We start from the raw sequence: 24,069 nt of genomic DNA on the forward strand, positions 1-24,069 counted from the left end.
ATAAAGGTTCATCACAGTTTTTCTGTTACAAACTGACCCCGGCCCCCCATTAGAGAAGGGAAAAGTTATGTGGCCCTTACAGGAAAAACTTTGGAGACCCCTGGTCTAAATTGTTTGACTCTGCCCTGAGGTAATTGTGGCTCAAAAACTATTGACAGAGAGCAGATTCATTGCAGTGTTCTGCTTCCTCTTCCTGTTTGTGTTTCAACAACGACACCAGATCAAATATGTGCATCCACAGGTAGAGAATGTTACAACCAAGAACATGCACATCTGCTTTCTATTTACCGGCTTGATCTTGTTCAACAGGCATTCCTAGCTGAAAGGTGCTTAAGGGTATTTTCATATAAGTCTTTTAATGCTAGCTGGCATGATGAGTGGTTTCCCTCTTTAGTCATGGTGGCAGACTGCGACTAGCAAATCAGCCATCTTTATGTAAGTGTCATCCCAGATGAAGTGCTCCCATTCATTTTTTTTTTTTCTGACCTTGCAGTCTCTCCATCCCCTTTGTCGACTATCACTCCCTGCTGCTTTTCTGCTTTTAATCAATTTCCATGCTCTATCAGAAAACATGCTCTGTGTCACAGTCAGAGCATTCCTCGTGCCCAGGAGTCTGTGGAGACGGCACATGTTCCAACCAAAGTTTTTTTTTCACTCAAAAGTTCTTCATCCTTTTCGTAAAACCTGATTGGTTAAAAAGAAAGCACAGACTTCCTATTAGGAGACTATCAGTCTACGAATTGCGAGGCAAATGTTTGTAACAGGCTGTGCTTGTCTTCAGACTTAATGGGTGACATCACATCTCCTGAAATTGTTGTCTAGATTTGTTTTTACCCAGTGACTGTCAGAGGCTCTGTACTGCTTGTGTGAAGATGACTGATGTCCTGACTTCACATACAATGTGGATATAAAAGGAACATTATCTGTACAAAGTTGCTTTTCACCAAAAAACACTGAACACTCTAGAAAACATTGTGTGCAGAAAATATATTGCTGCCTTTAAATGAGAAACAGCATTTCCAGGGAAGAATTGCTAGAGGCACTCATCACCTGCCAGTCCACAAACAGGGACAACACAGTAACAGCAACATAATGACATAAAATAGACTTGAATCCAAGATTGCTGTCAGCGTAATCACAAAATAAGCTTTGGAACAAAAATGACTGAGATTTTATGTTGTCAGCACAGAAACCAAGATCAAGACTGATGCATTAATAACATGAGTATTGCAGTGCTATGTTATTTTTGGAGATGATTACTCATGGAAGCCCAGTGGTCAGCTGTGCAAGATGGGGCTGAGTCTCTGCGATCCCATCAGCCCTGGGCTGAGTTCTTAATGTGGCCCTGACGCCTTTCTGGCGCAGGGGCCATACTGCCTCACATCTGGAGTCAATTACCCTGAAGGGGCTGTGACAGAGCCCCCACCCTCTATGCTGTCAACTCACACATTTACATTCCTTTTCACTACACCATACCTTGCTTTTGTCCTTCTTTGCCCTTTTTAACTCCCCTGCCTTAAAACACAATCTCCTCTTTGGGTTTTTTAACACTAGTAAGCTGTTAAAAAACAGTAATGCCATGTTAAAGTAATTGTCTGCCATACTATTTGCTTTCTCGGCCCATTTTTCCAAATAAACAATGTTGCCTTGAAAAATCTATTGACATATAGCTAGGGCTCATCTTCAGTGATAGTTCCTGACATCATTGGGTGTTTGAGGTCTTCTGAACATCATACACTCACGTGACTCCCCTAAGCTTGATTGGGCCCCAGCTTGTGCCCTAACAACACTCAACCACCAAATATGCCTTTTTCATCTGAAGCTACCTGTATATGTCCCTCCTCCTCCTCTGACCTGTGATGCCTAGTGCTATGTATGCTGCCACACTTCTTCTTCCATTCAAAGACCTCCTCCATGGTATGTTAAGTTCAAACATGACATGTTCTTTGTTGCTTCTGACACCAGGACGATGTCAGGTCTGAGGGTGGACTTAGCAACATGCCGAAAGAACTTTAGTTGGCTACCCACTTAGATTCACTGAAAGCTGACTTTGGGGTCTGTTGACTCACAGAGGCGCAGCACCTTCCTTGCGTGCAAAACTTTGAACACCTCCTCAATAGATTTCAAGGTGGGGTCAGTTTGCAAGTATTTCCATAAAGGGCAATATTGGTCATACTCCTCGGCAGTCTTAACAATTTCCTCAGGTAGCGGCTGACTCTCCTTTCCAGCTCTGAGATAGTGGTGTTCACAAACTCATAAAAGAGCAGTGGTAGAATCCTTGGTAGAATCCCATGTTGGTACACGCACACCTTGAATTTTCCTGGTATGCCAGATTTGCCAACATCCCTCAACCAACCCTTGATATTTTCACAGGTACCTCCTGATGGAGTCTGTGTCACTGAGGTTGTTGAGAAACTTCCTGAAGCTCTTTATTGACTTCCCTGAGAGAGTAGGGATTTGTGTTCCTGCAATGGAATAAGTAGAACTTGTCTACCACTCTGCCCTTTTTCAAGAAAAAGGAACTTAGTTAGCTTGAATGACAACCTGGCCCATCCCATCAGCTTTTCCAACTCCTTCAGGCCCCATTTGCCTCCAGGCACAGACTCGGTGGTCACTGTCAAGTCATCCAGTAAGGTTCAAATTGGCAGTTGGCTGACCCTAGACTGCATTCTGGTTCAGCAAATGTCACCAACATGTTCACTGTCGGAGAAAAGAGGGTCACTGATGGTGCTGCTCATTGCATTTCATCCTTGCTTGATGAATCTTTAGGCCCCTCTGATTCTTGCAGACTTTTCCAAACAAGCACACTTTACTCATCAATGTTTCTCCATTGCTATTGTTAGTTGTCAGGCTTCCTCCCATCTCCACAAATATGCAATTTAGTTGAACTGAAAATTCCAAACATTCCGTAGGTGTGAGTGTTGTGAGTATTTGTGAGTGGTTGTTTGTCCATGTGTCCTCCCTCAATGTGGTAGTGACGCACTCGGGGCACACACCACCTCTTGCCCATAGCAAGCTGGCATAGGCTTCAGCAACACCCATGACCCGTAATGCAGATAAGGGACTGTAGACTAGATGATTATAGTGGTCTCTTATACAACAAAAAGGATAGCTGGATGAATAATGGATGAATAATGTTTTAAAAGTCAGCTTAAAGATCCTGTTGGAGATTCTGATTGAGGATTGTTGAAATTTATTTTCAGGTTTTGTGAGGGCCAGTATTTGATGTCCGCGGAACTATGCAGCTATGGTTCTCCAGAATTATATAGTGCACCTTAAATATGGAACAAACTCTTCTGCTATTCTCACTAAACTCTGGATAGCACCATCATAACATGTGTTTTCCTGTACTAGACCACTGGCAGTAAACAACACTTGTGAATCAGGAATCTTTAGCACCAAGCACACTTTAACAGGCGTGATTTATGTAGCGCTTCTGCTCCAACAGAGGTGAGCCTATGGGATGTGTGTGTGTGTGTGTGTGTGTGTGTGTGTGTGTGTGTGTGTGTGTGTGTGTGTGTGTGTGTGTGTGTGTGTGTGTGTGTGTTGTTCAGTTTGTTTTCTATACAGAGTTCCCAGAGGATATTTGGGGGGGGGGGTCTTGTGCTGTAGGATGAAAGTTAATTCTGAGGAGTTGTGGTGGGCCACATATTCCCCCCCTGGGATTTCTCTCACCCAGGTCAAGAGATTTGTGAATGGGCTTTGCTATAACCAGACCATTCTCTTCCTTCCCTGACTTCTCTGTTTGGCTCCAATGCTATGGTTCATTAGCTGCAGCCACAGGGTGTACGTGGGCAGGGAGCCAGAGGATGGAGGTGTCCTCGGTTACGCCGACATAAATTGGAGTGCAGACTGTGACGTTAGTGTGGAAACTGAGGTATTTTAAATTAAGTTGCATAAGGAGAATCAGTTTGCTATGAATTATGGGAGACTTCCTGTATTTGACTTTGTTTGCAATACAATTTTGGGTTATTGAGGTGATGCACTGCATACCTATTAGCATGTCTAAGGCTGTCACACATCTATGTTTTGTGCACATGTAAGTGACGGTGTCTGATTCATGATTTAGCTATGACAACCACTTACAGAGAGAAAGTTAAACTGGGATGAGGAGGAATGGAGACAGGGCAACAGGGCTGACAGACAGGGGTGGGAGGCTGCAGGTACATTAAAGGCAAAACAAATCATCCTGGACTGTAAAAATGCCAGCGCTGGCTCCAGAGTAAAACTGGAGAGAGAGGGAGTCAAACATCCAGATTTTTAAATGTGCTTCAACAGAGGGGAGGAAACAACAGTGAGGAGGAGGAGGGTAGTGGGTTGTAAAGACAAGGCTCTAACAGGCTTATTCTGCCCTCTGCTGGCCAATTGAATCAAGAACATATTTTCATTTTCCACACCTCTCAGTTTGAAAAATACATTTAAAATATACTTCCACAAAATTGTGAAAAAATGCAGGCAGTTTCGGCACGATGGGATGTTTTAGTATGCAGTATAGGTATGGTTTTAAGTTTAAAATACTTCACTTAAACTCATAGTTCTCTCATGAGTACCTAAGTGTTTGCAGCTCATACCTATGAGTGTATTCACTCTTCTGCACCGTGACAATCTACCATATGCCTGGTTCATTATTGTGCCTCTTTCTGCTCAGTAAGGTCATGTCTCAGATGAGGTTTACAAGACAATCTCTATCCTAGGGATGTGTAAGGTCTGGACCCACACTCCTTATTTATAACAGCTGGAACAGAGAAATGTGGGTCGCTGACATTTGGCAGAGTGGGGTCAGAGGTCAAGTCTAACACCAATAAAGTGCAGACTTTGATCATGACATTTATGGATGAGGAGCCACAGCATCCTAAGAGAAAAAAGATAGAGAATTTTATTTAAAGAGGATTGCTAAAATGAACGTCCCGGTTGAATTTACATTTTTCATATGTAGAATTTTCTTTTGTTTTCTTTCATTTTTATTTTATTGGAAATATAAATTAGTCATAGCAATGCTTATTTTAAAAACTAAATGGTGCAAACCCCAAAAATATCAAATTTAAATAATAAACAAACAAAAATAAACAGACAAGGTACCAAATCGGATTCAACAACTTAACTTTGACTGTGGGTGGGAGGCAAGGGACTACAGATTCCTCCAACAAACAAATCATCTATAGCGCATGCTTTTGGTGAATTGTGTGTGTGTGTGTGTGTGTGTGTGTGTGTGTGTGTGTGTGTGTGTGTGTGTGTGTGTGTGTGTGTCTGTGTGTGTGTGTGTGTGTGTGTGTATGTGGGGGGGTGGGGTGGATCCCACTCAGTCACAGAGAGAACATAAAAATGCATGAAAAGTCCCAGGTCCTCAGCTGCATCTAAACTAGACAGTAGACCTAATAATAACCCTCAAAAACATCCATGAGTAATTTGTATGTACAGTATGTTTGTGTGTGTGTGTGTGTGTGTGTGTGTGTGTGTGTGTGTGAGTGTGTGTGTGTGTGTGTGAGTGTGTGTGTGTGTGTCATGTTTGAAAGCGCCTTATAGGCACATCATGTAGTTTCGTCTGAAAGCCACTTAGATGGTGGTATGTTCACGGCCGGCTCGGACAGATGCGTTGCGCGCTCACAACCAGCATCAAGGTCCGTGAAGTACACGTAGCGACTTCCACACTTGTCTAACGAGAACTGCAAATGCAGTCACGTGATCACCCCACCTGACGGCTCCTGACAACAGAGACACGCTGAGACGGCCTCAGTATGTTCTAATGCTGTAGAAGTGTGTGCGCTTCCAGACGAGCTATGCGGAAGTTGCGCCTCCACTTCGGCAGCTGTGTGTGTGTGCGTGTGTGTGTGTGTTGTGGTTTCCGATCACTGAAACTTTTTCACGCAGGTTCACGCCATAAAGAATCTGTCAGTATATAGCATAGCACGCACCCCACGCGTGAAGTCAGGATACATGCAATGGATGGCGCTTTTGTCTCGATGTATTTATCATTTTTTTTGCAGATGCTGTGTTGATATCAACTGACTTTTTATTTTTATTTTTTTTTACATTTGTTGTTGTTTCCGCCTTTAACTTCTTTTTAATTCCTGCCTGCGGTCAACCGAGCCTGAAAAATGAAGTTTAACGGGTATCTGAAGCTTCGTATCGGCGAGGCGGTGGGATTGAAACCAACAACCTTCTCTCTGCGCCACTCTGTCATCTTCAACAAGACTCCTCCGATCCTGGACCCCTACGTGGTGGTGAAGGTGGACGACTACAAAATCGGACAAACTCACACCAAACAGAAAACCAACACGCCGACCTACAACGAAGAGTTCAGCCTCACCGTGATGAACGGGAAACAGATCGAGGTGGCCGTGTTCCACGACACGCCGATCGGATACGATGACTTTGTGGCGAACTGCATCATGCAGTTTGAGGACCTGATCAAGACCTCCAACACAGGGGAGGTGTTCGAGGGATGGGTGAGTATTAGTTGACCCAAACGTTTATGGAGAATTAGATTTAAATTATTACCAGAAGTCCAGAATAAACAGTTTTGTTATTATATTGTCTAATAGAAAAATGATCACCAAATATTAAAATATCTTGTAACCATACACAGCCCCAGGCTCTCATTGTATGTTCCTTATTGTAATTTGATTCAGGACTTAATGAAGTCATCCACCGTCTCAGTATCAATACAGAAGTAACATGACATCTATAGAACACGTCAGGTGCACTGAGGAAGTTCTGAGCAGTAGAAGTAGCTCTGACCTCCATCCAATGTCTAAATGTGCGTTTTTGAATTTTGGAATTGTGTTCTTTCTCAAAATCCACTATTTAGTATTTTCCATCCATGCTTACACAAATACAGGTACTATATTGTGTTAAAAAAGTTAGAAAAAGTAACATAAACTTACTTCCTCTCAACAATACTCAGTATTTTTAAATGTAGACTTGATGAATAAACTTGTATTTTAGAAGGCATTCAGGAAACAAAACACCACGCAGCCTGGGGTGATGATAATTATATGTGTCACTACTTCCCTGTGACGAATCGTCATATTTATCCCTGAAATGTCAATACCACGTGACATCCAGCTCACTTCTTAAAACATACTGTGGTTTTATTTAGAGCAGGACCCACTCATATTCACATCTCTGTGTCTTGATGTACTGTAGGCAGCGATGAAGTGAGGAACAGGATCTTGTTGAGCCAGAATCTTTATTGTAATTGTCTGCAAATATAATTTTTGAAACAGCACGTGTTAAGCATGCTTGTAAGGTAGACTCAACAAACAGTTTCCATGCCTGGACATTATCTGACCTGCCTGTTCAAACAAATTCATTGGTAATAAATCCACCACTGTTCAAGAAGTTGTGAGTTTGCGGGAAACACAGTGTAAATCTTCATTGTGTGTAATGCACATTGAAAGAAACTCAAGCGCATTAAAGTTAAATTTTTAAATTATAGTCACTTTATTCAGTATGGGCTTGTTATTAGCTCAAGATCCTGCTTGAGTTTTTACTTTCATTCTATTTGCTATTTTCCCTCCTCTGACTAACTTTGACCCCACCAGACTGTGAGTAACTGTATTTGTCAGTGTGTAACCTGATCCAGTAAAGGCCTGGAGCGTTTTGAAATGGTCTTGGTGGTATGAAGAATTGTCTCTCTTCCAGAGACATATTTTTCTTTCATCCAATACGTCTATTAGTCAACATTTTTGAAATCTGTCATTACCTTAAGCAAAAAAAATCCCTTCACATTGTGCATCAGAAGTAATTAAAATGAATGACAGAAACATCATGTCACTAAATGTACTGAGCAAGAACACTACAGTAATGTAAAAAAAGTAAAGCAAAACATGAAAGATTGTACAATGTGAATTTACACAGGAGTCACGTTTGAGACGGACTGGTGTATTTTTCAGTCCAATGAAGCAGAATTTTTTTTTTTTAAATTCATTGCAAACATTCTTACTTGATTTGAAATAAACAGTATTTAAATGTAAAAGCACTTGAATCAACACGTGAGAAAAGTATACATGATCTATGTTTGAGTTCCTACAGCAGGACCCAAGCACTGAAGGGATGCAGTGTGAAAGTAGATCTCATCTTGAAGTTCAAAACCATGATATTGAGCCTTCTCACTTTAAGACATAAGCTCGAAGTTGCTATCCTCTAGATCAGAACTGTCTTCACACAATGAGGCGGCGGAGGCTGAGGCACAAGCCTGCACACGCCTACACTACTGTTTATCGCCGCTTTCCCACCATCAGCACTCAAACGCCTCTCTATGTAAAGTTGTCTCTCAGTTCTTTTCAGATGCCCTACTTCCTCTGTCTTGCCTGCTTTCAGCACGTTCATGATGTACATGAACCACATGGCCACATATTTGACTTATTTGAGCTGTAAGTCCCTTGAAATAAAGACTACATTTTGCTGTTGACTCTCAGGCTTGAAATAATCAAGTCCTTGTCATGGGTACTTTGACAGTCAAATAGGCCTCATCCCCTGTGTATTAAGAAACTTCCTCCTCTGTGTTATAGCATTAAATGTTCTGCTTTGACTGCTTTCTCACCCTGACCCTAACCCCCAACTAGTTGTGACAAGAAATGCAATACATCAGTACTTTGAAGTACTCTTACTGGTCTGTCACACATAGTGACCTCAGATTTGGTTAGAAAAATACTTATTTTTGAACAAATGGCAGCACAGCAGTGGTTGATTTCCATTAACTCACAAAAACTGTCTCAAATTATAATCTGATATGGGTTTGCAACTGTCTGGCTTTCTGGCACTTCTGCAAGACTTGAAAAAGCTGCCCTTGTTATTTTTGTCACTTAGTAAAATAAAGTATTAGTGTGTAGGATATCAAGATGTACTTAAAAAATCCTTTTTGAGTTGTGACCTACACCGTACAGTAATGTGTGGTTTTAACTTGCAAATTAAATGTATTTTCACCTATTTCAGTAATTTTACTGTAACAAAATCCTTCAGATGTCCCCGGAGGGACTGGTCTGTACAATTAGAATGCCTCTGATTAAAAGTTATTCAAAGTTTCTTTATGTTTAAAAGATGCATCTTTGGAATTGCAATTCAGTTCAGTTTTACTTGTATGATGCCAAATCATACAAAAGGTTATTTCATTGTATGTTACAGGTGGAGCAGGGAAAGATCTGCTCTTATAGAACACAACTCGTCTTACATGAACGGGCACTTGGCGATGGAAGAAGGAAGGAAAACTTGAACAGGAAGAAATTTCCCTTAATAGACTGACTTCTGCTAAGGGTTCCTTCTGCCTGAAAAGCTCCAGTTATGAAAAATAGTCAGGGATCATCATATTTAAGAAGAGTTATAACTTCAAAGACCAACGTGAAGAGTGATTTATGTTATTTTGAAGTTCTAAGTCTAATTTTTTTTCAGTGGAACTATCTGATAAACAAAACTGAATTGGTCAACTTGTGCCTGCAGAATGTAGTTTGACTAGTTGTGATCCACTAGCGTGTCCTCTGACGTTATGGTCTGTAATCGTCACGCAAAGACGAGGATTTGACAAGCAACCAACCACAAAACTCATGACTATTGTTTTTATTGCTTGAACTCCTTTTGTACAGATGATGCTCATACATGGGAGATATTTTAGAAATGCATTGAAGCTGTTAAGCTGATCATGACCACAATAAGCAAGAGTGAAAATACAAAACCACTTTGTCAGAACTAACTTATGGAAGCCATTCTCTGTAGCTAATACAACCTCACTGTCAAGGCTGTAGGCTGAGACACAGTATGAGCAGGAAACAAAAGTGGATATCTTTGAGGTAAAGGGAATTTTGTTTTTGGAATTCAAAGCGTTGATCAAAATGTACCAACTGCTTGGTCATACTTTCAACCCATGTGTCACGATTGTTACACAGTAGGTGGTATGTGTAGCATGAATGGATCTTTGTATGAATACAGTGTCCTACGTTTACATTCAGCAGTTCCTGCAGTCCTCTTATCCCTGTTGTCTTAAGTATAAATTAAACGTTGGTCACCTGTAAGTCATAATGCAGCTGAGCATCAGGTCAACACAATTTCTGCAACCCGCCCAACCTGATCGACCTGCTTTATTTTCTTTTCATCGCACTGTCCAAATTCCTAGAGTGTCACATGCACACAAATGAATGCAAAAAATATGCTCTTCACTTCTGCATAGCATACATCACACATGCCTTTTTATTAGCCAGGCATTATAAAAAAAAAAACTCTTTTAAATCAATTAATTGTTAATAATGATCTTGTATAATTGTGGTAGAGTACGCAGAAATTTAAATGTGTGTTTGTGTGTCTACAGATGGATTTGGAGCCAGAGGGCAAAGTTTATGTGTATATTGCTCTCAATGGATCCTTCGTCGATGGTAAGGCTGCTCTGGTACATTGAAATGTAAACCAATGTTTTTGTTAATGCATGACGGTTGCTCATGTGTCTTTTACTCACAGTACTGAACAGCAGTGATAACCATTCATGCTAACTTCTGTTTTTTGTAGTTTGAAAGAAACATTTTCTTAAATCATAATTTTGTGTCCCCCTTTATCTTTGTCAAAGGCGAAAGGTTTTCAGAATTAAGTGTGCAGGTGTTTGTGACTCATCAAGGTTGCTATGTTACATGGTATTTTTTTAAAACTTTCCTCAGACGTCAAAGGAGAGAAACACTGATGGCATCTGACGCTTTTACTCAACTCAAATGAGAAGTGACATCCGGTTATTGTTATATAATTTTGTTTTAATTAAATAAAATATTCATGCATTTCCCCCAGAAATTTACTACTATTACTACCAAAACCTGGACACACGCTGTTCTCTTCCTTGAAAAGTAGTGTTCACAAATAAATAAAAGTACTAATTTGTTTTTATTTACAATACCCTTTTTTGTTGTTGTTGTTGTTGTTTTTTTTTTTTCCATTCCGTCTCAAAACTACCAGCAAACATCAAGTTTTCATCACAAAAAACAGACGTAGTGTCAGCTTGGACATATTCCTAATTAACATGCTCAGTCGTGATTGAAGTTGTCACTAACACTGAAATAGTGGTGACCTAAAACGTTTCTGTTCTGAAATTTCCAAGCACTCATTCATCCATACTTGTATTCAGTCGTTTATATAGTATCTTGAATATTTTTCATACATTTTGCACATTGTTCCCTGTTTACAAATGGCTTGGATGAACCCAAGACTTGAGACGTTTTTTCTGGTGACAGATTATTTTTTCTCACATGTTAATGTAGCGGAAAAAAGTCATTTTTATTCTCAAATCACAATGTTAAAACTACAATTTACAGGTAACATTTTACGTCATTTATTTCAAGGTCTACATGAACTGAAATGACAGATACCGATGTGGCTCTTAAACTACTAATCACTCTGCTGCGTTTAACAATTGGTAGCTATTTCTGCAGTGGTTGTTCTGAGCGGGAAGTGTACACTAGGTGTTAAGTGAGTGCTCTTTAGCAGCAAAAGATTTGACTCCAAGCACTCTGCTTCACACGAAGAATAAGTAGTGATGCAATTCATTATAGCTTTAAATTAATTAAATTAAATTCACTTTACTGATAAATGCTGCTGCTTTCACTGTGAGAAATCCATTTAATATGTTTAGATATTTTCAAGCCTTAACCTTAAAGGGCATGTGGTCATGGAAATAGTGTGTAGATTCTGACTCAGAGAGCAGTGCTTGCTTTACTTCTGCTGATTGACATTGCTGTCATTTTTTTCTGTTAGATGATGCCATAGTTAAAGAAAAACCTTGCAAGCAGTTTACGAGGAAGCGCCAAGGGGCGGTGAGACGGAGGATTCACCAGGTCAACGGACACAAGTTCATGTCCACTTTCCTCCGTCAACCCACCTTCTGCTTTCACTGCAAAGAATTCATCTGGTGAGATTGTCGAGGACAAATCAATGATCGCCTGCATGAATCTGTGTCGACTGTAATCCAGATCTGATTTAGTCTCTGTGTCTGTTTATAGGGGGGTTTTTGGGAAGCAGGGTTACCAGTGTCAAGGTAAACCATATTTTCCCTTTCTGCTCAGTGTTCAGTTCGTCAACCATACACATCTGGGTTATGAGTTTGACATGTTCTCCTTTTCTCAGTGTGTACCTGTGTGGTTCACAAACGGTGCCACCAGCAGGTTGTCACTGTGTGTCCACGTATGAAGAAGTCGACAAAGGAACAGGTGAGATGATGTAACCATATTTACACAAGAAGGATTTAAGCCACCAGACCAATGCATCTGCACACACACGCACGCACACACAAACACAAACACACACACACACACACACACACACACACACACACACACACACACACACACACACACACACACACAGCTGCATCGATCAGCAGGTTGTGCATGTTCCTGTTTCGTAGATCTGGTCACTGAGCTGGAACACTGTACCATTCTACACTTTTCCAAGCGTGCTTGTATCGTTTTTACACATTTCTATAAATACATTTGTGCTTGTTTTAGCATTTGATCTCATAATATTCTCCCTTATCTTGCTGAGCATTACGAGTTTCTCTTCCTTGGGGAAATAAAGAGAAAAGCCACTGCAGCAATAACCTGACACAAGGCCGCGCTGTGACCAAACCAGGAACTAAATATTTGTCAGAATGCATTCTATGTGTAAATTTAACTCTGTGCAGAATTCATTCATGCAATGTTTGAAAAAATATTTTTACTGTTTATTTTCTCTCTACAGCCCTTGAATCCAGGCTTTAGCATCAACGTCCCTCATAAGTTCTTCATCCACACCTACAAATCTCCTGCCTTCTGTGACCACTGTGGCTCGCTGCTGTGGGGAATAGTCAGGCAGGGCCTGCACTGTAAAAGTAAGACGTGTGAACATTTGTCTCTCCAAATCTGGATCTCAGATCCTCTAATTAGTCTATCTGCCTGCTTTCTCTCCTCAGTGTGTAAAAAGAATGTTCACATCCGCTGCCGGGGCAACGTCGCTCCCAATTGTGGAGTCAACAGTGTGGAACTTGCCAATAAGCTTGCAGAGATGGGTCTGCAGCCTGGCAGTACTGCTAAACATGACTCAATGGTATGTAGTTTCCCAGAAGGAGTTAACAAGGTTTGAAATGTGGTCATAACTCAGAGTTTTTATTTTTGCACTGACAGGTCAGAGATCCCAGTCAGATGTGGGCACCTTCTGAAAGGAGAGAGAGGACACAGAGTCAGGAGCAGGTCCCTCGTTTGGGCATCTCGGACTTCACGTTCCTTCAAGTCCTTGGCAAGGGCAGCTTTGGCAAGGTGGAAATAACAAAAAAAAAGGATGATGAGAGATGATCATCAGGCTGAAGAATGAGGAATATTATAGAGTGTGGGAATGTGTCTGCTAAATATATGATGAACTTGTATCTGATATGATCTAGATGCATTTAAAGCTGAAATATATTTGAAGTACAGTACTGATCGCATTGGTTATCATTTTCAACCTCAGAATAGATTAACCTCTATAAATAAAAATCTTCAATTTTTTTAGGGTTTGTATCAAATTGACAAGTAATTTCATCATCTCCTCTCTGCATGTTTTATCTGCAGGTGATGCTGGCCAAACTGAACGACAAACATTCTGTTTTTGCCATCAAGGTGCTGAAGAAGGACATAATTTTGCAGGATGATGATGTAGAGTGCACCATGACTGAAAAAAGAGTGCTGTCATTGGCTCGCTATCACCCTTACCTCACACAGCTATACTGTTGCTTCCAGACATCGGTCAGTACACACACATACTTTATATTTTTGTGACACAGTTTAGTCGAGTGTGTGAGTAGTCTGTGTAAAAGGTACTGATGCAACATTTTCTCGTCAGATCAGAAACCTTCTCACTCCTGCAGAAGGTTTGAAGATTAGCTTACTGTCAAAGACAACCTTCATCACTTGATTAAATAGAGACAGAACCTTTAAAACACCATGTGTGAGTGGTTGTTTGTTTCTATGTGGCTCCGCGGTACACTGGCGTCGTGCCCGGAGTGTCCCCCGCCTCACGCCCTGAGACTGCCAGGATAGGCACTGGCTACCCCGCGACCTGCGTTAGCGGATTAAGCGGGTTGGAAGATGTATGTATGTATGTATTTATATACCGCTTGTCAGTGTTCGTGTGTTCAATCGTCCGTCCGTCTGTCCGTTTGCCCACCAAATATCTTCAGAACCGTTGCAGATAGAAAGATGAAACAAAAAGCACATTATTCAGGCCGCAAAGGGGATGAAAATGAGATGATGACTTTGACCTTAACAAAACTAGGTTAAGGTCAAATTTCAACTTTTGTACACTCAGGAATCAGATAACATAGAAAGACGAGGGAGAAGGCCAGTGTGAGTAATACTACAGATCAAAGCTAGTGCTTTGATCAATGGAATGTAGGTCAGAGCACTAGCTTTGATCTTTGACCTATGCAAGTAGGTCAGGATAAAATTTTGAATTCATGGGTGTCGCGGGATGTTGCAGTCTGTGACTGCTTTGGTTCTAATTTTACTTGTAATAGTCCCTTTCATCTTAATTAAATGTGAGGCTGAGCCTTTGTAGTAATGTAGTAATGTGGTAGAAACATTCAGTGTGATGAAATAGTACCTTGTGGGTGTGTGAGTGTGTGTAAATATAAAGACATAGTGCTTTCTGTAAAACACCAGAAATCCATCATTGAGAGATTGATGGAGGGATTTAGATATATGTCATTCTCTCTTCTCACAGAGAGTCCACCGAATCTAAATAAATAATTAATTGAAGGTGCAAACAAACAGAGGTGTGATAACTTGGGGGAAAACTAAGATTCCTTCTGTTAACAAAATTTCTGTTTGTGAAGTTTAATCCATTGTAGTTTTCCAGTTAAATTTCGGTTGTTTTAATTTTCTTAGTTGGCAAAAATACCAATATTCTTATTATTTTGTGCGACACATAGGTTTAGTTAGACTTACAGAAGTGTGTAGTTGTGTCAAGTGTGGAAAATCAATCAATGAAATGCCTTCATTGGTCAGCAGATGGCAGTTGTCTCATGTTGGAGAGGGTGTGGAAAGAATCAGAGGCTGTTGGCAGATCAGCTCCTCTTGGTACAGACAGATCACTTATAATCTTCTTTTAACCGCTACCGACCTACTTCACCTCTGATCAAAATAGACGAGCACAGAGGAAATCAGTGATGCTGCTCCCCAGACCTGTTCAAACCCACACCGGACCGTTTAAGAATGTGTTGTCACACCTCTACTTTGTTTTGCTTCTTTCTTCCACCTACTGATGGTCTCTATTGATGATGTACATTCTCTTGTAAAAGCACAGAGGGACATTTTTAAACGTTCATACAAACAGAAGCATCTTTTTTTGTTACTATCATAACTGTACTTCTCTCTCAGGTAACACATACTAAGAATTGAAGAGTGATTTGCATCCAGTTTGAGCTTCTCCCCCATTTCCTTTATGTGTTTGATGTGAATATGTTGTCTTGGCAGTGATGCAGAGTTGTCACATTCATTTCACAAATAATCTGATTTTTTTGAAAAAAAATCCCTTTAAACTGTGTTCCCTTTCCCAGCATCTACTCATCTTGAGACATAAAAGTAATTCTGAACTTGCATCAGCAGACATCTGCTTCTTGAAGTTCGTAGTAGTCTGGAGTGTTGAAAAATAAGTGGCAGAGCTAAACTTTGGACATCCACAAACATTTATTGGCTGTGAATTTAATATGACCACCTCAGGAAACAACATCTGTGTTGCAACAGAAATTTAAGATTGGAATGACGCCTTGAATCTCAACTATACGTCAACAAGACTTGGTAGCGATATATAACCACAAAAGTGCTCCGTTGTGGGCTGGATCATTAGGGCCTTACACCTAAACCGCATACAGAGTGCTGCTTGCTCCGCTTGTGCAACACATTATTATTATACATCATACCTGTGATCTCAGGGTAAACACCAGACTGCTGGAAGCCACAGAGCGTTTAAACAGAATCAGCTCTGGCTGAAGTCTTGATCGCTTCAGTAAGTCTTACAGGCAGACCATCACGTTCTCCTGCAGTGTTTTTTCCCCCTAGGCTCTCATTTTCTAGTTCACATATCGACTGGTCTCTGTAATGAGAAAGAAAGATTTATGGGTTTGATAAATATTTTTTTTGCCCAACTGACTTTCAACTGCACTTATTCAGCTGCACAGGAATCCATTAAATACAAATGTGAAATTTATGAGAAACTGACGTGTATCATTATTTGAGCCATCTCACTAGGTCAGACATGGGGTTCTGGACTGTTTCATAAAATGGGGGTCTCTGTGAAGCTGGTGTGGTTTGTGTGGGATTGCGTATATATATAGAATTTTTTATTTCCTTCTCCAGGATCGTCTCTTCTTTGTGATGGAGTTTGTGAATGGTGGTGACCTCATGTTCCATATTCAGAAGTCCAGGAAATTTGAAGAACCAAGAGCGTGTTTCTACACAGCAGAGATCACATCTGCTCTCATGTTCCTGCACAGCAAAGGCATCATCTACAGGTCTGAATCAGAGATCTCAAAGTAACAGTGGAATAAGAAAGTAGACTAGCTCTTACTCACAGTAGTCTCCAAACCTAGAGGTGAACATCTACTAAATGTCTTGACATTCTGCAAATGGTACATTATTGGGGATTGTTGAAGCAATATGCCACAAATTTTTCACGTCCATGTCAGTGTAGCAATCACAGGTGTGAGAAGATGACCTCTGACAATATTATGAAAATAATTACGTTTTAATTAAAGAAAATATCCCTTTGATATATGTGGCGTTTATTATTATTCATTTATTACACAGGTTTGTACTAACGTTGAGACATGACAGGAACATTAATGTCCAACCATTTTATTCCCCCATCAAAGGGGCCATTAGTGTTATTTCTGTCTGTTTACCAGTGTCTAGGTCATTTTGCTCACACTTAAAGAATGTTTACCAGTAGTGGGGTCCTCTTTGTCCTTGGAAAAATTGCTTACTTAAACCTTCACTCATACTAGGCAGAAATTTTCATTACACTGTGTCTTGGCCTTTTATTCCATTCATTTTTTCGGTCTCTTGTAAATCGTCCAGCTCTGTTATAGAAAGATTAAAAATTGCTGGTGTATCGAGATGGATGTGTTTCCTCTAATGTTAATTAAAATCTCCAAGTAGCCTTTGCAGCGCAGTGGGTTGTAAGCAGATACTTAAGCTGTGTATCCAGATATTAATTTTTGAATGTCCTTATCAAAAATATTTTCCTGATGGCTCAGCCCATGTCCTTATCTTTTCAGCAAGCACATGTGACTGCAGACTGCCATAGAGTGCGTGCTACAAAAGCAAAGGTTGTGATTTTGAGTTTGGATAAACTGAACTTTTTAATAATTATCATTTTTAATTTGATAGCAATCATGTCATGGCTTCTATTCCAGGTATTTGAGTTCAGTTTTTGAGGCCTTTTGATGATGGGATTGTTATTTGCAAGACCTGAGGTGAAACCAAATTCTCTGCATACATGATGAACAGATGGGGGCAGCATGTGATCTGCAACCCGAGTTATATTTAGGGGTCTGTGAACTCGGTGCCAGCAGGCACTACATAGCATGACTTTGAGGTCAAACAGGTTAAATGTTAAAACCAAAATATTCTGAACAGGAGTTTATGCGTTCTTGACTTGTTGTAGTTTTTACATCTAGTTTTGTTAAAAGACTGTCTGTACTGATATTTGAAAACACAACTCCAAATAGTCATAACCCACTCTTGACAGGTTATTGACAGCTAAATAAATAAAAGTCTGCAGGGAATGAGCAGCTGCTCAGTGTTGAAATGTTCAACATAGAAGCCATACACAAAACACTCCTCTGTGTTGTGCTTGTTTGATTGCTATCTTGCATGACACAATGTCCGACCACTTCTCTTCTTAGAAAATGAGTGAAAGTCTACGTTAGACTTGTGTTTCCAGTTTGAAGATGTGGGTGGATGAGGGAGTGCGGAGTTATTACTGTAACGCTGTTTGGATCTGTGGGGTCAGGGTTGAAGGCTAATATTTTTTTTCGTTTCTCACTTGACAGGTTTGTTCTGAAATATGTACCACTGAAAATTCACACACTTAAACATGAATAAAATAATTGTAAATATTTGCATATGCAGGACGTTGGTCATTGCTCAGGACGTTGCTCACTGTCAGGCAACAATCAACATGATCTTCCGAGTAGCTGTTACGCAATCAGCTTACAGTAGAGGAAGGAGAGCCAGTTTAATCCACCCGAATCAGGGTTCCTTGACCAACACACTGCCTCCTCTTCCTTCTGTTCCTGTTGTTGTGATCTGTTTGAGGAAATCTGTGAGGATTTTTTTTCAATCTGTTTTACTGGAAAAATACATCTTCTTTAACAGTCTGGTTATGGATGCTGGTTATGGGTGTCACAGCCAATTTATGACAAACAACGTCTCTACTCTAAGACTTCATTGAATTTAAGATGCCACAAAAAATAATGACTAAAGTTTCCCTACTGTCTATTCAGAATAAATTTTAAGCAATTTTCCCCTTCATAGGAGCCAATGTGGTTGTCTGAAGGTTTCAGACATTCCTGTCGTTTTTACTGGTCAGAGTTAGTGTCAGAACACCACAGGAGATTCACTGCCCTTACAGTTTTCATGTCACTATGAATTTGTCAGAAATAGAAACATTGCCAAAATGACAAACGTGATTTTTGGTCAGTGATTAGCTTACAATATTTTACCATGTTCCGTGTATTCCTGGATACAATATCCCAAGAGAAAAATATGTTCTGTGTCTTTTTATGTCCGTTTGTCAATCCAGGGATCTGAAATTGGACAATGTTCTTCTTGACAAAGATGGTCATTGTAAGCTGGCTGACTTCGGGATGTGCAAAGAAGGCATATTTGAAGGTGCAGCCACAGGAACCTTTTGCGGGACCCCTGATTACATCGCTCCAGAGGTTGGTTTCTACATATGTTCTTAAAAATTACATTTAGATGTCTGGAAGTACATGCTAATCATTTTTTATACTCCATGCTTGTATTTGAAACATTTTTATACCTTTTGGTGCTATTCTATATTTTATTTTTTTTAACATTGCAACAACAAAAAAATAAAAATCAAGCAACATTTAGGTTTTCTTGCGTCCCAGGCCGTCTGGGTTCATATTACCAACTTCCCTGTCCCGTCCGCTCTACATCACACCACACCACTGAAAGCAAACACTGTGGTCATTGGCTGTCACTCCAGATTCCCTCCTGACCTACTGGAAGCTGCACCCGTGATGCCAGCTCGTTAATAACACCGTTGACTTTACCGTTTCTGATATCCTTATCCCATACAGCAGGGGTGTCAAACTCATTTTCACTAAGGGGTTCATCAGGATAATGGCTGTCCTCAAAAGGTCAGATGTAACTAATACATGTAACTGAATATAACTCAAAGTAATGTAAAACAAATGTAACTACTCCTTAATGTTAAATTACTCTGAATTTATTACATATTCAAGTTACAAACATTGCAGTTACACTGAAAAAACATGTTTGATTGTTGCTCAGTTATCACTTAAATCCTTTTAATTTGTCAGGTTATTAAACCCACGTAACTCCATCAATAGAGGATCAAACTATTCAAGTGAATTAAGAAAAATAACATCAAACACAAGATAGAACAGGCTGAATTACTGCATTGAGGGAAATGTAGTTTTGGTCAAAGTACACGTTTGACTCATTTATTTTTAGGCACTCTGACCTTGTATGCTCTGGTGGGCCACATTTGGCCCCTGGGCCTTGAGTTCGACACATGTGCCATAAAGGCATGCTACATTTTCATGATAATGGAGTAAGATGCATTCATGTACTAGAGATGTTATTTTCAAAGTGTGTCTCTGAGTTGATGACAGGCCCCTTCTTTCTCCACAGTCAACACAACAAAGAGTAGACTGTGTATTTTGATGGTTTATTTTTGGGATGTGTTTCCACAGATCCTGCAGGAGATGCTGTATGGGACCTCTGTTGATTGGTGGGCTCTCGGGGTGCTGCTGTATGAGATGCTGTCGGGACACGCCCCCTTTGAGGCAGAAAATGAAGATGACCTCTTTGAGTCCATCCTCAATGAAGAAGTCATTTATGCATCTTGGCTCAGCACGGAGGCCGTTAGCATACTCAAAGCAGTGAGTTGTTTTTTATTTTGTATTCACAGTGAGGCATTCAATAATGGATATATATATATATATATATATATATATATATATATATATATATATACATTATGGATAAAAGCTGCTGTAGTCTGCATTATTTTACATTACAAGAAATGTCTTATCTTTTAATCTAAACTGAGTTTCTTCACTGGATTTGTGAACAGCACTTTGTGGAAACCAGTAGGTTGTGTGATATATAACTAAAGGACCAGTTACCTGCATTCCTGGACAGACGATTACTGGCCTGTAGTTGATTCGTGTGATCAGGATTTGTTATTTGTCCTTCAGGCTGACTGAGACCGACTGGACTCAGCCAGCTGTTTGGTCAGGGTCTCTTACATAACTATATTAAGGCATGGTCCACTGCCCGGCCACAGCACTCCATCTATAAATATGACAGGAACCCCCTCCCTCTATTTCTCCACTGTTTTTGCTCCCTGCTCACCTCCTCGCATCCTATTTGTCATGCCAACATTATTGAGGGAGGACTGGACTGCTGCCAGTGTCCCATGTTATGTAAAGATGCATGTTAGTGTGAGCGAGATTTGACGTGTCTCTATTTTTACTGACGTTTGATCTTTTGTAAGGTTCTGTATGTCCCTGTAAGTTAGTCAATGGAATTTAGTTGTGAGGTCAATCAACACTTTTGTGGTTTTAACAATTGTCACCAATGTTAAGTTTGTTGAGAATTAGCAAATACAAATAACATTAATTTTTTGTTGTTCAGTGAATGCACTTTTATCGACTTAAAGAAAAACTATTAATTAATACTAACAAAATGTTATTTTATTGATATTATCATACAAATGGTACAAGAAATTATGTGAAAATTTTAGATGACTTTAACAAATTACTTATTTGGTGCAACTTTCCAAAACCCAAAGAAAAAATTAATGTTAATCGCTAAAAGTGAGTATTTTAAGTATATCTTAGTAAAGTATCAGCAAACTCTTTTAACAGGTTTGACGGGTATGTTGTCTTTCCTTTAATTCCTCATAAATGGCTTAACAAATATCAGTGAATTTTCCCTCATGCTTTGCAGAAGTCCTAACAATGCACACTCATAATTACGTGTCTTACAGTCTTTTCTGTTTGCTTGTTTTTGCATTTTAAGGAGCATTCAAACTTTGCCTACTGTTGACAAGAGTTTTTTCCAGTAGCTAGGCCATTTGTGCATACTTATATACACATTTTCTAGTTTCCTTTTTGTACATATTGAGTAATTAATCAATTAATCGATCAATCGATTGATTAATCAAGTCTTTTGAAAATTCACAAATATCAGTGTTTAAAATGTTGACCATTAGTATTCTGGCTGTGCTGACACAGCAGGTCTGAGGTTGACACAGCTGATGTGTAACCAAGGAAATACTATTCCATCAACTTCCTCTGACCGTTTAGTGGTTTGTGAGCTCATGAAGTGATTGACCCTTTGCGGGTGTCTACCAGTCTTTTTATTTGACAACACTCTGCAAGTGGTCTGTTTGTTCATTTGCAATGTTACAGTCTGAATGTCACCACCCTTAAGGTGTGTTTAAACCCTCACACCGTAGGAGAACTGTTCAAAACACAATTGTGTTTTGTTTTGTTTTTTTGTCATTTTAATCCCACTGGCATGTTAAAACAAAGCTTTCCAATTTAGTGGCTGTTTTTCTTTGAACCCTCTCTGTGACCTCTATCACTTCACATCTTCTAGTTTAGTGGGAAAAAAAACTGCACAAAATCCAAGTAGTGATTCACTGCTCTATTGTTTTGTTGAACACAACACCGGAAAGTGGAGACGTCACATTCTTGAACTCAAATAAACTGCTGTTGGAAAAGCCAGACACAAACAAAGGCTTTATTTTTATGAGTGGGTTGGTGGAGGTAGATGGGATGTCGTCCTGGCTTGAGTCCAGCTTGAGATCATCTATAAAACAAGTCTGATGTTGTTGGTTCACGTACATCATGGACCAGAAATAATCTGGAAATTCACTGATTCTAAATATCATCACCCTCCTTTGTTGTTGTTGCTTACAATTATTTTCTTCATCAAATGCAACTTTTAATATTCAGTATTAATTGTGTCTGTGAATTCATCCATCTTTGGTTTTCAGTTATTGACTAAAAACCCAGAAAAGCGTTTGGGCTGTGTGGCCTCAGAGGGCGGTGAAAGTGCTGTGACCAGCCACGCTTTCTTCACCGGCATCGACTGGGAGAAGCTGAATCGTAGAGAATTAGAGCCAACCTTCAAGCCCAGGATTGTAAGTCAGAAGTATGACAGTGTGTGCAGAGCTGATAATGCAGCAACTTACCAGTAGTGTCTTACTTTGTGGCTCTGACTGCTTTGTGCTAAAATGTTGCTTCTGATATGTAATCCTTTATTAAACCTCTCCAGAAAGCACCAGAGGATGTCAACAACTTCGACCCAGATTTTACTCAGGAAGAGCCCATCCTCACGCCTATCGATGATCCTCTGATCCCATCCGTCAACCAGGAGGAATTCAGAGACTTCTCCTTTACATCGCCTGGACTGATGGAGAGCTGAGACTCCTCAATGATCCAGGAGTCACCCCTTATTTGTCTCACTCATCTTGGGCTCTGTGGTTTTTGTCTAAGAGAATTTCCCAGCAATGCAAACAGTATGAGGTTGTCACATTCCCCAAACACAAGGGTGCAACGTGTTAAAAATATCCAGTGATGACCAGGACTGCGTTCATTGAACTCAAAAGCATTCCTGTTGTTCAGGGAAAAAATAACACGATAAGTTTTATGTTTGACTGTATGTTACTGATTGGCTCAGACACAGTGTCTATGTGGAGATGGTATGTTTTACGTTTTAAAAGTTACACGCCTGTTTAATTAGGGTGTACAAGGCCTGAATTTTATAATACATTTTCTGTTCTTTCTCAAATGGATGAATCTGTTCCTTGCTTCTTTAAATGAATTTTTTGGAGCATACAGACGTGTCTGTCTCATGTTTCATATTTTTTCCAGCATAGAGGAAGGAAAAAATTCAAGAGTCCATTTTAAAAAGCCAGACAGAGATTCCCTGAAAAGTTTGGCTGTCAGTTCAAATCCAGGAAAGACTGAATGAACAGATGAAATAGTTTCTCTGTGATGTGACTGACTTTGGGAAAAAAAACAAACATGCACAGTCCCACACTCGAACCAAATGAGATTGGAACTCAAATACTTTAATGGCTTGAGAAACAGCACAATATCCTGTTCAACTCAACATTAAATTTAAGATAAGTTACAAGATACACTGCCCCGCCAAAAAAAAAGTCACACACTCTAATATTTCGTGGGACTACCTGTAGCTTTGATTGCGGTGTGCATTTGCCACGCCATTGTTTTGACAACCTCGTACAACGTCACAGTATTTATTTCTGTCTAGAATTGCATTAATTTTTGGCCGAGTTCTTGTATTGACGATAGGAGTCAAACCACTCTGCAAGGTCTTCTCCAGCACATCCCATAGACTTTGAATGGGGTTAAGCTCAGGACTGTGGGGGCCAATCGATGTGTCAAAATGATTCCTCACGCTCCCTGGACCAATTTTTCACAATTAAGAGTCAGATAAATTTTGGCATTGTTGTCCTGGAATATGATTGTGCCATCCAGGAGAAAAAATCCATTTATGGGATAGCCTGGTTATTCAGTACATTCAGATACTCAGCTGACTTAATTTTTTTGCTGAATAATATTGCTGAGCCTAGACTTGACCGACCGAAGCAACCCCTGATCATAACACTGCAATTTGCTTATTGAAACCCAAAAGGTAACTTTTTTTTGGCCGGGCAGTATAAGTTGAGATCAATTATTTTTATTTTTATTGTAGGTCTAACAAACACTGTGTATCCCTTTTAATGACCTCCTTGTATATTTAATCAGCCAGGTTTGTTCAGTATGATGCAAGACTG

General features: G+C 39.9%; 1 protein-coding gene across 1 annotated transcript; it reads left to right on the plus strand.

Moving 5' to 3' along the window:
* The first annotated feature begins 5,714 nt into the window (after positions 1-5,714).
* Positions 5,715-23,091, plus strand: prkcha (protein kinase C, eta, a). The gene is made up of 14 exons (XM_068339075.1): positions 5,715-6,446; positions 10,301-10,364; positions 11,725-11,878; positions 11,970-12,004; positions 12,094-12,176; positions 12,706-12,835; positions 12,917-13,050; positions 13,128-13,259; positions 13,551-13,724; positions 16,335-16,489; positions 18,784-18,922; positions 19,946-20,134; positions 22,261-22,407; positions 22,542-23,091. Exons 1-14 carry the CDS (start codon positions 6,096-6,098, stop codon positions 22,689-22,691), a joined length of 2,037 nt encoding a protein of 678 aa, XP_068195176.1. The 5' UTR covers positions 5,715-6,095; the 3' UTR covers positions 22,692-23,091.
* The last annotated feature ends 978 nt before the right edge of the window (positions 23,092-24,069 follow it).

The sequence above is a fragment of the Antennarius striatus genome, chromosome 17 (assembly GCF_040054535.1).
Source record: "Antennarius striatus isolate MH-2024 chromosome 17, ASM4005453v1, whole genome shotgun sequence".
In the NCBI taxonomy this organism is placed as follows: Eukaryota; Metazoa; Chordata; class Actinopteri; order Lophiiformes; family Antennariidae; genus Antennarius; species Antennarius striatus.

Excerpts from the sequence above, each read along its gene's own strand:
- prkcha (XM_068339075.1), top strand. The coding sequence starts at position 6,096 with ATGAAGTTTAACGGGTATCTGAAGCTTCGTATCGGCGAGGCGGTGGGA. Across the intron at positions 11,879-11,969 it reads CACTGCAAAGAATTCATCTG|GGGGGTTTTTGGGAAGCAGG; the intron begins GTGAGATTGTCG and ends GTCTGTTTATAG. Across the intron at positions 13,725-16,334 it reads ACTGTTGCTTCCAGACATCG|GATCGTCTCTTCTTTGTGAT; the intron begins GTCAGTACACAC and ends TTCCTTCTCCAG.